Below are 13868 nucleotides of genomic sequence, written 5' to 3'. Positions count from 1 at the left end.
AGCTATATTGTAGGCCAAAAAACTGGGAGGTTATATTTCTTTTATACTAATAACTTTGCTCAGAGAAAGAGATTTGAGTTGGAGAACACATTGAGAGGGATATTAGACCATTCCTCCTTACAGAATTCTTCCAGATCCTTGATATCCTTCATGTGCGCTTATGGACTGTCCTCTTCAATTCAAACCAGAGGTTTTCAATGGGTTTTAAGTCCGGAGACTGATATGGCCATTGCAAAATGTTGATCTTGTGGCAATGAACCATTCTTTGTGGATTTTGATGTGTGCTAAAGTTCTATTTGCGGCCAAGTTTTAGCTTCCTGACAGAAGCAACCAAGTTTTTGACTAAAATATCATGGCACTGGGTAAAGTTCATGATGCCGTTGATCTTGACAAGGGCTCCAGGACCAATGGAATCAAAATAGCGCCATAACATCAAAGATTCATCACCATATTTTACAGTAGTTATGGGGTTCTTTTCTGCTCATGCACTCTCATTTCAACACCAAACCCACCACTGGTGTGCATGGCCAAAGAGCTCTATTTTCATGTCATCTGACCAAAGCACCAGTTCTAATCCAAGTTCGAATGCCGTTTAGCAAACTCCAGGCACTTACATTTGTTGGATGACATGAAAATAGAGCTCTTTGGCCATACACACCAGTGGTGGATTTGGTGTTGAAATGAGAATGCATAAGCAGATAAGAACACTCCAACACACACATAACATGCACACACATTAATAGTGACTAATAAATACACACACACACACACACACACACACACACACACACACACACACACACACACACACACACACACACACACACACACACACACACACACACACACACACACACACACACACACACACAATCATAATTTACTCTGCTGCTACTCTGTGTATCATATATTCTGATGCCTAGTCACCTTACCCCTATACAAATCTACCTCTATCACTCCAGTATCCCTGCACATTGTAAATATGGAACTGACCCTATATATAGCTTACTTACTTTCTCGTGTTCTTCTTATTTATTTATTTTGTTTTTGTTCTACTGTGTAATGCTTTATTGATTACTGCATTGTTGGGTTTGGCTCTAGCAAGACAGGCATTTCACTGTACTTGTGCACGTGACATTAAAACTTGAAACATCTATTTGTTTCATTTCTGAATGGGCAACTCATATGATTGATTGTAAACTCATATTGACGTGAGGGTGATGGTACACATTTCTGATTGAATAAATGGCCGTAAAAAAGCAAGGCTATTTAAGCGACTGCCACTTTAAAAGCTGTGAAGGTATTAGCATTAGGTTCTGTCCAGTGTGATTGCAAAATAATCCAGTGAGCTGTGAGTAAAAAAAGGGGAAAAACTGAAAAAAGCTTCAGCTTGTTGTCCTGCCAAGTTCTGTAAAGGGAGCCCTTCCCGGTGAGATCCCTGTTTCTGTGGCTCCCCCCTTTTCCCCTCTTCCCAGATCCCTCTCTTTTCCTCTCTCCCTCTCCCTCTCCCCTGATCACTCTTTTCCTCTCCTCCCAATCCCCCTCTTTTCTTATAGCCTACTGTGGATAGAGAGGGAACAGGGACACATCTGGTCTGCTGGAAATGAATCTGGAGAGAGAAACACCAACCTTTCACACAAAGGTAAGGAAAACCTAACCTTTCAACAAGATCACAGGCTGAAAAGGTTGAGAAGTTTCAGTCGTTTGACTTTCGATTATTCTAATAAGGTTTTCATGTGATATGTCGGCGAGTAGACCCTTGATAATGCAGGGTTTTACATTGTTATACTGTAGCAGAAGAGAATGGGGTACAATACTTTCTTAACTATTTTTCATTCACCACTTTAGGAGCTTTAATGCATGTAGGTCACTGCACAGAGCTCTATTACAGTTACCACATAATCCGGTCTTAATGTTTTCTTACATTGTTTGGCCATAAGCAGGGAAAGTGTTTGGCCATAAGCAGGGAAAGTGTTTGGCCATAGGCAGGGAAAGTGAGGGGAAGACTGATTGTATGGTTCATCTGCCTTTAATCATCACATCATAGTCACTTCCCTTTCACAGGTTATGGTGCATTGTCCAGTATCCGGTGACAACTTGGCACTGCAACTTCAACCCTCTCACTACAGCTAATAATAATGATCTTGTTGTGATTTTGTTTGTATTCCGAGTTCAATAGATATCATTAGGACACAATCTAATTTGTTGGCTTGGGATAGTCTTCAGCACAAAACAGTTTTTGTGTGTTCTATTTTTCAGCTAACTTGGGTTCTCCTGCTGTCCCCTGCAGATTGACGAGGGATGTGTCATCCTGGTCGGCACGGCAGCAAAGTCCATTTCTGAGTGTGCACAGAGGGACGCATCTCCCGGACAACATGCAGCGTTGACTCTCCTGGTGTTCACAGCTGTTGTGGACTCCACCTGCACCCACCTCTCGCTCTGACGTCTCTGAATACCAACAAGGAGGAAGACACAGAAAGGCAGGCAGGCCGGCATTATGTTGGAGGAATTCTCTACCAGCAACACAGACGGGACAGAGACGCGTGCCGAAAAGATAGATCATGGGATTGTGAGGCCCAGGAGCCCACATGAAACCCAGCGGAGAGTTAAAGTTCAACTACACTCTGATGACACAGATGCACCGCCAGCGCCATTCCAACCGGATAAACACTCCAGCAATGGCTGCCGTTCAGTGGAGTCTCTGGATGCTGGATCGAAGCAAAGAGTGTGTGTGACTGTGCGGCCTGCCAGTAAACCTTCAGGCTGCTGCTGTGGCGTAAGCCGCAGGAAGGGCCTTGGGCCTTGTGTACTGTGCTGCAGCCAAAGTAAACCGATCTCAGACGCCTGCAATGACTCTGACAGTAACACTCCAGTCCAGAGAGCAGGGATCTCACCTCAGACGTACACAGTGGATAAAACAGGATATGTTACACAGAGCATTGTGGGTACTGTAGTACATCATGGTACAGATGTACGTAGGAGTGTCAAGGAGTTAGAGTCGCAGCAGTTGTCTCCTCTGTGTAATGCAAGGACACTACCAGGTGGGGGCAAGAACTGCTTTCAGGGCTTGCTCTACTCTGGTACCTCATTAGATGATAGAGGCAAGGAGGCTGTAGGGGGCAAAGTGTCAGGCTCAGTATCCTCAGTCCCATCTTCCCCCATAAGAGTCACTACGGGCAGCTTCGCCTTCTGTCTCGTAGAGGAGATGACATCATCAACAGTCGCTGACACCAGCTGTGCCCACGGACTCAGAGATGGGCACATCAGCCCAGGGGGCAAAGCCAAAATGCAAAGGTGCTCTACACTGGCACTCCTTCCCACCAGCCCTTCCAAAAGCCCCACAGCTTTGAAGATGACCTCAGACAATGGGTTAGGATTTGACTGCGAGACTGAGGATAGCTTTGTGTATAATAAGAGGGAGCGTTCGACGGTCCTGGTCCGTAGGTTCTTGAGGGATAACCAGAGGGTGAAGAAGTCTGTGTGTACAGGGACTAGGGCAATCATCAGGACATTACCCTCGTGGAGGATCAGTGAGGAGGCGTGGGACGCTGTCTGCAGAAGGGACCGTTTCTCTGGGCCTAGTGAATACAGTCGCTTGAGTGGATACAGTGGACACAGTTCAACCTCTCAGAGTCTACATCTGCAAGCATGTAAACCTCACCTTGGAAAAAAAGTTGACATGTTTTTTGAGGTAAGAACATACACACAGTTAGCTTTCGTGGTTCCATTGAGCAAAACTGTGTCACTTTTAGTTTAAAATCTACTTTGGAAAAGCCCTAGACTGCACTGGACTCACTCACTCACACACACACACACACACACACACACACACACACACACACACACACACACACACACACACACACACACACACACACACACACACACACACACACACACACACACACACACACACACACACACACACACACACACACACACACACACACACACACCGGCGGGGCACAAAAAGGAAAAATGTGTGTGAAATCCCCTGCTGCAGTATGTAATAGTTACTACACACAGTGCAGTGTGAGACAAAACTCACGGAGCTGCAGGGGAAATGGGGGTTGGAGTAGCCGGGTAGGAGAGCAGAGGGGAGGGGTGGTTAAAAGTTAAGTAGAACACTAGAGGCCTGTATTATAGAAGGTGCGTCTCAAATAGCACCTTATTCCATAAAGTGCACTACTTTTCAACAAAGCCTTATGGTCAAAGGTAGTGCACTATATAGGGAATAGGGTGCCATTTGAGATGTAGAAAGAGGGTCTGGGATTGCTTCTCTGCTCCAGTGGGTACACACCCAATGGAAAAGTTAGGCTACACCATTACATCACAATCACTTGGCAGATGGTTACAGTCTCAACCATGAGAAACAAATACAGTCAGTGGAAAACAAAGCACACACACTCCAGAGTTTGTTTTTAAGGTGTTGCCGAGTCAAAAACAACAAGCTTCAGGGGAAATGAAAGGAATAACTTACATACTTAGCCTACTTATTGGTCCATAATTTGTTAATGGTTTGGCGAATAGACCCAGAGCAGGTCAAAATATTCCTAGCCTGTATGGAAAGAACAACCTCTGAGATTAGGATGATTAGAGACAACCGGTGATGGTGATGTTTGTGTTGACTTAGAATAAATATATTTTACCATAATGGAAATAAGCCTTCGGGCTATATTTTGTTTTTACCCTCAATCATTTTGTGTGTATGTAAAGTTAATAAAACAGGATGTGTGTTCAGTGGTCCCACACAATAAATAGTTTATGAGTACATTCATAAAGAGGGGGCGAGTGGCATAAACTCAGAGTGATTATGGTGCTTTAAAGTGTCAATCTGGGATAGAAACTAACTGCAGACCTCATTCAGTACCAATTCTGCAGTGGCAATAGACTCTACCCTGCCGGTAACAATACAGTGGATTAGACTGCCACCTAGTGGTAAACTACATATTGGCACTGCTCACTTGAATCCTTGGAACAGAGAAGTGTCCAATCTGGAAAACACTGCTGTTTGCTCCAGTCAAAGCAATAACACTCCTGATTCAACTTCAATACTTTATTAGTTGAATTTGGGCCATAACATTTTAATCTAATTCCAGTAAATGAATTGCACTTCTTTGAAAATAAATGATATGGCTGATTTAACTGGTTTCTTCTTATTCAATTGTTACCATGAACCTGCAACAAAGATAGCTCAGATGTGTGAGTGCCTTTTGAATTTTGATTTAACTGGCAGCCATGGAAATTGAATTAACTCCAACTCTTGTTGTACAAGAGGTATTTGTACCAGAGGAGGCTGGTGGGGGGAGCTATAGGAGGACAGGCTCATTATAATGGCTGGAATGGAATGAATGGAACGGAGTCAAGCGTGTGGTTTCCATATGTTTGATGTGTTTGGTACGGTTCCATTCATTCCATTCCATCCATTACAATGACCCTGCCTTCCTAAAGCTCCTCCCACCAGCCTCTACTGATTTGTACTGAACCACCATGGTCTCAGCAGAAAATAAGACTTCATGATCCTGGTTAAGTCGTTTCTGTACAAAATAATGCAAGAATCTGTGTCAGTAATCAGGTGATCAAGGTTAAAATAGGTCATTTTAGGGTTGGCTGAACTCATAGAATACACAACACTTGTTACATACAACTTTTAACTGTGGGTCAGGGTTAAGGACAATTCAGAGAATTTTTAGGGGAAATTCTGTGAAAGAAAACATTGCCATTGAAAATAACAGCTAGGCAATTGAATAGACAATTGTGATTGGTAACTGTGTGTGCATGTGTGCATGTCCTGTGTGTGTCTTGAGTGCACTCACTGCCGACCAATGCGTTAAAATATGGCTTTGTTTATATAGTAAAGAGATTTTCACCCATCACCCAAACTGCAGCCTTTCGTAGGATGGCTGTGTGGCAAAAAACATTTCTGTCTTGGTTCTGAAATACATTGGGATCAAATGTATTTACATTGGGATCAAATGTATTTTCAATATGATATGAAAGATGTAGGCATATGTCTATGAGTGCAGACCTGGGATAACTATAGTGTTCCCTTAATTTTTTTGAGCAGTATATATATATATACTGCTCAAAAAAATAAAGGGAACACTTAAACAACACAATGTAACTCCAAGTCAATCACACTTCTGTGCAATCAAACTGTACACTTAGGAAGCAACACTGATTGACAATATATTTCACATGCTGTTGTGCAAATGGAATAGACAACAGGTGGAAATTATAGGCAATTAGCAAGACACCCCCAATAAAGGAGTGGTTCTGCAGGTGGTGACCACAGACCACTTCTCAGTTCCTATGCTTCCTGGCTGATGTTTTGGTCACTTTTGAATGCTGGCGGTGCTTTCACTCTAGTGGTAGCATGAGACGGAGTCTACAACCCACACAAGTGGCTCAGGTAGTGCAGCTCATCCAGGATGGCACATCAATGCGAGCTGTGGCAAGAAGGTTTGCTGTGTCTGTCAGCGTAGTGTCCAGAGCATGGAGGCGCTACCAGGAGACAGGCCAGTACATCAGGAGACGTGGAGGAGGCCGTAGGAGGGCAACAACCCAGCAGCAGGACCGCTACCTCCACCTTTGTGCAAGGAGGAGCAGGAGGAGCACTGCCAGGGCCCTGCAAAATGACCTCCAGCAGGCCACAAATGTGCATGTGTCTGCTCAAACGGTCAGAAACAGACTCCATGAGGGTGGTATGAGGGCCCGACGTCCACAGGTGGGGGTTGTGCTTACAGCCCAACACCGTGCAGGACGTTTGGCATTTGCCAGAGAACACCAAGATTGGCAAATTCGCCACTGGCGCCCTGTGCCCTTCACAGATGAAAGCAGATTCACACTGAGCACATGTGACAGTCTGGAGACGCCGTGGAGAACGTTCTGCTGCCTGCAACATCCTCCAGCATGACCGGTTTGGCGGTGGGTCAGTCATGGTGTGGGGTGGCATTTCTTTGGGGGGCCGCACAGCCCTCCATGTGCTCGCCAGAGGTAGCCTGACTGCCATTAGGTACCGAGATAAGATCCTCAGACCCCTTGTGAGACCATATGCTGGTGCGGTTGGCCCTGGGTTCCTCCTAATGCAAGACAATGCTAGACCTCATGTGGCTGGAGTGTGTCAGCAGTTCCTGCAAGAGGAAGGCATTGATGCTATGGACTGGCCCGCCCGTTCCCCAGACCTGAATCCAATTGAGCACATCTGGGACATCATGTCTCGCTCCATCCACCAACGCCACGTTGCACCACAGACTGTCCAGGAGTTGGCGGATGCTTTAGTCCAGGTCTGGGAGGAGATCCCTCAGGAGACCATCCGCCACCTCATCAGGAGCATGCCCAGGCGTTGTAGGGAGGTCATACAGGCACGTGGAGGCCACACACACTACTGCGCCTCATTTTGACTTGTTTTAAGGACATTACATCAAAGTTGGATCAGCCTGTAGTGTGGTTTTCCACTTTAATTTTGAGTGTGACTCCAAATCCAGACCTCCATGGGTTGATAAATTGGATTTCCATTGATTCTTTTTGTGTGATTTTGTTGTCAGCACATTCAACTATGTAAAGAAAAAAGTATTTCATAAGATTATTTCTTTCATTCAGATCTAGGATGTGTTATTTTAGTGCTCCCTTTATTTTTCTGAGCAGTATATATATATATATATATATATATATATTTAATCCTGTAGGATAAACATTCCAACCAGTCTACCCGACTTCTCGGAGGTGTCCGCATGGTCCTACTGCACACAGTTGCCTCGTTGTGTATCACATTCCACTGATAAAACTGGGGGGGGACAAAAATGTAATTTCAAAATGTGGGAGGGGACATGTTGTTACTGTTAGCATTCTCAATATCACTTAACATTAAACTGTTCTTGTGCCTGTGTAATAAAGCTGTAATTACTTTTGGAGCAACATTTTATTAGCATGTTGTTACATAATACTTTGGTAATTGCATTTTATTGCATAAAAATGAGCTGAGAGGTTTTGTAACTACTGTACACAAGAGGAAGTGACTGTGCTTTATTCCACTTATGTAATAATTTCATTATTTATGCAATTATAAAGCAATTTCCAAAGTCCTATGTAACAACAATGCTGCTATTGTAATAATTACAAAATTACTACATACACATGTATAAAAACTTGATGTTTAGTGTTACTGTATTACCTTATGTCTTACTCATTGTGAAAATATATTTGTTAGTAATTTTGATGCTACAGAAGTGGTCTACTATAATGTTGAGGGGATTCCATCCCTTATGTATTTCATTCTAGAAAATAGGCTATATTAAGATTAATATCTAAGAGCCCTCCAAACCATGTGCTTATGATCATATATTTAAACTAATCAAACTAAGTGTTGTAGTTTTTGGTTCTTCATCAAATATTTGTCAGCTATCAAATACATTTTTGTTTTTGTTTTCAAACAACCTGCATATATTCAAATACCTTCAAATATTATTCGGTTTTCTGAGAGGTATTCAACATTTTCTGAGACCTTTATTGGAATATCAAAGAAAATAGTTGCCTTTTAGTTGAAACTCTATATAAACTATATTTGACTACCTTGAGTATTGAAAAGTTAGCATTTTCAAATAAACAAAAAAAGACAACTATTTTCTTCCCAGATCTGATGAGCTGTGATAATTTTCTCCCTGTATATTTTAGTTGAAGCCCAAGGCATCTTGTATCAACTCCTGTCATCAGGGAGTTCTGACACCAAATCATTGCAAGAAAAAGAAACATTGTTTTGAAAAGACCTGACTGTTTTTAATGCAGAACTGAGAACTGTAATAAGTCTATGCTTCATATTTCATATCTATCTGCAACGCTTACCATTTTGCCATTATGAGAGAGAGAGAGAGAGAGAGAGAGAGAGAGCTATTGAATGAACCCACAGTAGAGTCATTGGTGAATTACATCACAGTGGCTAATACTGGCTATGTAGTCACTGTAGAGGTTTACAGTAGGAGATGAGAGACGGTGATGTGTGTTTTATATATAAAGGTAATGTTATTTTCCTAATACCTCTTACTAATGCCCAGTCTCCCTAACCATATAAGGGGAGCTGTCCCAAAACACACACACGCACACTCTCTCTCTCTCTCTCTCTCTCTCTCTCTCTCTCTCTCTCTCTCTCTCTCTCTCTCTCTCTCTCTCTCTCTCTCTCTCTCTCTCTCTCTCTCTCTCTCTCTCTCTCTCTCTCCCTCTCCCTCTCCCTCTCTCTCTCAGGTTTCAGACATGCTCTCTCTCTTCTGTCTCAAACATATCTCCCTCCTCTCTTCCACTACAAACTGGAACATACAGACATGACACGACTATTGTGGATTTACTGACTTTCACCAATTTTGGAGGCTGTATCACATTAGGCATGATCTTCTAATGTAAGTCAGAATATATTTTCTCTTTCTTTCAAATGGTTAATTCAAAGAAAGCACTAGTACTTGACTAACATTTCTACCAAACCATGCATACTATAATCTTTGCTATTCATATCAGTGGGGATCGCTCGAATTAGAGTATGATTGTCTTTCTGATGGTAAATGTGGGTCCAATTTGTCGGTCTTCAGACGACTGGAACGTAATCCGAGAACCTTGATACTGATCAACTGTTTTGTAAAACCCTACCAGACATAGGCATAGTGTTGCTTATGACAGTTGCTCATGACAGCGCTGCAAGGGTTCCATACATGTTCTTCTCAACTGTCATTTCACAGGGTTTCAATAGAAAACATACACTACATGCATCCTTGTGACAAGAGCTGCAGTATTATAGTCTATTGAAGGCTCTATGGATGGCTGAAGTTTCAAGTTGTATTAGTTGTATGTACAGGATACACATGGTATACACTGTCCAACGAAATGCTCACTTGCAGGTTCCTTCTGGACAATGCAACAACAATAAGGAATAATAAAAGATAAGATTACGAACATAAAGTTAATGGCTCAATAGAATAAAATAAACATTTTAGCATCAGTATAATACAGGAAGGCACAATTTATAGTCAAATATTTACATGTGTTTTGGGGAAGGTGTGTGTGTGTGTGTGTGTGTGTGTGTGGGGGGGGGGGGGGGGGATGAGTGTGTTGATGAATATAGATCTGTGTGGGTGTGTGCGTGAGTGAGTGAGTGCATGTGTGCTGAGGTGCAGAGAGTCAGAGCAGGTGGTCAGTCCAGTTCAAGTGTTCAGCAGTCTGATGGCTTGTAGATAGAAACATTCTCTGAGCCTGTTGGTATCAGACCTAATGTTCTGATACCGTCTGCCCAATGGCAAGGTAGTGAATCAAATCAAAATCACATGCGCCGAATACAACAGGTATGTGACTAATACAGAGTCAATGTCCGGGGGCACCGGTTGGTTGAGGTAATATGTACATGTAGGTAGAGTTATTAAAGTGATAACAACAGAGAGTAGCAGCGGTGTAAAAGAGAAGAAGAGGGGGGGAGGATTGCAAATAGTCTGGGTAGCCATTTGATTAGGTATTCGGGAGTCTTATGGCTTGGGGGTAGAAGCCGGTACCGTTTGCAATGTGGTAGCAGAGAGAACAGTCTATGACTAGGGTGGCTGGAGTCTTTGAACAGCTCATGGCTGGGGTGTGTGGTGTCCTTGAGGATGCTGCAGGCCTTCTTCAGGCACCGTTTTGAGTAAATGTCCTGGATGGGTGGGGGCACCCGCTGAAGGGCCTTGCGGTTACGGTCAGGATGCTCTCGATGGTGGAGCGGTAGTATTCGGAGAGGATCCAGGGTGGCATGCAGTAATTCTTCAGCTGGAAGTAAAGATGCTGTTGTGCCCTGTTGATAAGAGTGGTGGTGGTGTTGTTGGTCCAAATCAAGTCCTGGGTGATGTGAACGCTAAGGAACTTAAAACTGCTCTCTCTACTGCAGTCCCATTGACGTGGATCAGGGCATGTTCCCTGCTGCTTCCTCAAGTCAACAATCAACTCCTTTGTTTTGCTGATGTTAAGGGAGGGGTTGTTGTCCTGGCACCACAATGCCAGTTCACATACCTCCTCCCTATAGGTTGACTTGGCATTGTTTTCTTATCAGGCCTACAACCGTGGTGTCGTCAGCAAACTTGATGATGGAGTTAGTGTCATGCAAAGCCACTTAGCAAAGGGACACCCCTGGGGGCCCTCTGTGTTAAGAGTCATTGTGGAGGAGGTGTTGTTGCTAGTCCTGACAGCCTGTGGTCTGCCTGTCAGGAAGTACAGGATCCAGTTGCAGAGGGTGGTGTCCAGACCCAGGGCTCTGAACTTGTTGTCGAGCTTGGAGGGAACAATAGTGTTGAATGCTTAACTGTAGTCAATGAACAGCATTCTCACATAGATGTTCCTCTTGTCCAGGTGCATTAAGGCTGTGTGAATAATGAAGGAAATGGCATCATCCATGGAGTGGTAGGCAAATTTGATTGGGTCCAGTGTGCCTGGCATGCTGGCCTTGATGTGGGCCATGACCCGCATCTTGAAGCACTTCATTATGACCGGGGTGAGTGCGACGGGGCGATTGTCATTTGGGCATGTCACCTTGTCTTTCTTGGGGACTGGGATGATGGTGGTCTCCATGAAGCATTTGTCAAATGTAGTAGGGTGTTCTCTCTCATCCCTCTAGACTAAACATACAGCATGTGTTCTGTTTAATTTAAACAGACAGAAATGTATAAACTGACTACATGAGTTTAACTTTTAATATATGAACGGTATTTGACTAACACTTAACATTAATGTAACATTTGTAAAGGGGTTGTAAAGAGTTTATCAGTAGTTTAAAGACCGATGGTAATAAACAGTTATTACTATTTGAGAGAGAATGTTATTGGTTTAGACCTACAAATCATTGTACAAGTACTAGCAACAAGCTGAATGGAAAGTAGGACTACAACTCACTTTCTTCTTTTAAATATTGAAACTTTACAAAATTGACAAAACCAAATATAACAACACTGTGCATCTCAATAACCAAGGCTTTCTTCACCTGCTCTGATATGAAAGAAATGGACTGGTATATGCAAATACTAAGGCTTCTTCTAACAGACAGCTCTCACCTTCCTCGTGATCAGTACATAATGAAGGGAGAGTGGATGAGGAGAGGACACCACTATAGACAACTGTGATGCACCCTATGATCATGTTGAAATCGACCAAAATCCTGAGCTTTGAGTGAGAATGACGAGATTTGACCATACAACCATTTGACAAATGAGGTCCATTGACGGCCATTCTCCCAATGTCTGTGGAGGCCTCTGGTCCAGCCCAGCTCATGCTGGGTCATATTCATTATGGCAAAATGTTTTTCGGAAAAAAATGTCTTACGGAAAACAAAAATAAGCTGTTCTTATTAGACAAATCCAGGGAGCTGATAAACAACCAGAAATAACAATTGATTTTCTGGTTCAAAGCTAAACTTAGATATGTGTTTTTGGTTGTCGAGTCTATTAGACCATGGCCATTTCAAGCTTATCTTTAAAAAAAAAAGAATGGTTATTTCAGAATATTTATGCAAATGTGTTGGCTAAGTTATTGATCCCACTTTGTAGTATACCCCTCAGGTATAGTCCCTCCCTGTTTAAGTCCGTTTTCTTACGTTTGGTGCCTAATGAACATGACCCAGAGTTTGATAAAGCATGTGGCCGTGGAGCCTGTGGAGCTGTGCAGGTATCAGACTGTCTAAACATGGCTGATTGATCCTTGATAAGGATGGAGGCCAGTCCGGGCCAGTCCGGGCAAGGGGACGTACACGTCCTGGAAAACAAAATATTTAGTCAGTCCTGACGCTCTCCAGACCTGAGATGCATGCCATAGAGAGTGCTGGAGGAAAGAGTAAGTCACTTGAGCATTCAGATGATACATTCGGTATGCTAAACTAAATGATGCACAGCATGGTCTCAGATCTGTTTGTGCTGTCTTGCCAACTCCTATGGTCATTGGTCATTGGCAAGACAGCACAGACACAACTGGGAGTCTGGGACGAGGCTAGCAAATATATGCTAACTTTGTAAAAGGTAGACTGCTGCTAAATTGTTGCCACCGCTGCAAAAAATATCATGTAATTTAAAAAAATATATACACTGCTCAAAAAAATAAAGGGAACACTTAAACAACAATTTCTAGATCTGAATGAAAGAAATAATCTTATTAAATACTTTTTTCTTTACATAGTTGAATGTGCTGACAACAAAATCACACAAAAAGAATCAATGGAAATCCAATTTATCAACCCATGGAGGTCTGGATTTGGAGTCACACTCAAAATTAAAGTGGAAAACCACACTACAGGCTGATCCAACTTTGATGTAATGTCCTTAAAACAAGTCAAAATGAGGCGCAGTAGTGTGTGTGGCCTCCACGTGCCTGTATGACCTCCCTACAACGCCTGGGCATGCTCCTGATGAGGTGGCGGATGGTCTCCTGAGGGATCTCCTCCTAGACCTGGACTAAAGCATCCGCCAGAACAGGCGGGCCAGTCCATAGCATCAATGCCTTCCTCTTGCAGGAACTGCCGAAACACACTCCAGCCACATGAGGTCTAGCATTGTCTTGCATTAGGAGGAACCCAGGGCCAACCGCACCAGCATATGGTCTCACAAGGGGTCTGAGGACCTCATCTCGGTACCTAATGGCAGTCAGGCTACCTCTGGCAAGCACATGGAGGGCTGTGCGGCCCCCCAAAGAAATGCCACCCCACACCATGACTGACCCACCGCCAAACCGGTCGTGCTGGAGGATGTTGCAGGCAGCAGAACGTTCTCCACTGCGTCTCCAGACTCTGTCACGTCTGTCACATGTGCTCAGTGTGAACCTGCTTTTATCTGTGAAGAGCACAGCGCTCTCGAATTTGCCAATCTTGGTGTTCTCTGGCAAATGCC

The 13868-nt window shown here is 43.5% G+C and overlaps 1 protein-coding gene across 2 annotated transcripts in view; it reads left to right on the top strand.

Annotated features, from left to right (window-relative positions):
• The first annotated feature begins 1490 nt into the window (after nucleotides 1-1490).
• LOC106608514 (1-phosphatidylinositol 4,5-bisphosphate phosphodiesterase epsilon-1) overlaps nucleotides 1491-13868 on the top strand; it is a 42577-nt gene continuing 30199 nt past the window's right edge. For both annotated transcript variants that reach the window (XM_082976625.1, XM_014206466.3), the window contains exons 1-2: nucleotides 1491-1642; nucleotides 2260-3691. In XM_082976625.1, coding sequence (XP_082832751.1) covers nucleotides 2498-3691 — 1194 coding nt within the window. In that variant the 5' untranslated portion in view covers nucleotides 1491-1642; nucleotides 2260-2497. The remainder of the gene's footprint in view (nucleotides 1643-2259; nucleotides 3692-13868) is intronic.

This window comes from Salmo salar, chromosome 01 (assembly GCF_965601325.2).
Source record: "Salmo salar chromosome 01, fSalSal1, whole genome shotgun sequence".
Classification (NCBI taxonomy): Eukaryota; Metazoa; Chordata; class Actinopteri; order Salmoniformes; family Salmonidae; genus Salmo; species Salmo salar.
The sequence above is the reverse complement of the archived record's forward strand: the minus strand, read 5'-3'. Positions and strand labels throughout refer to the sequence as shown.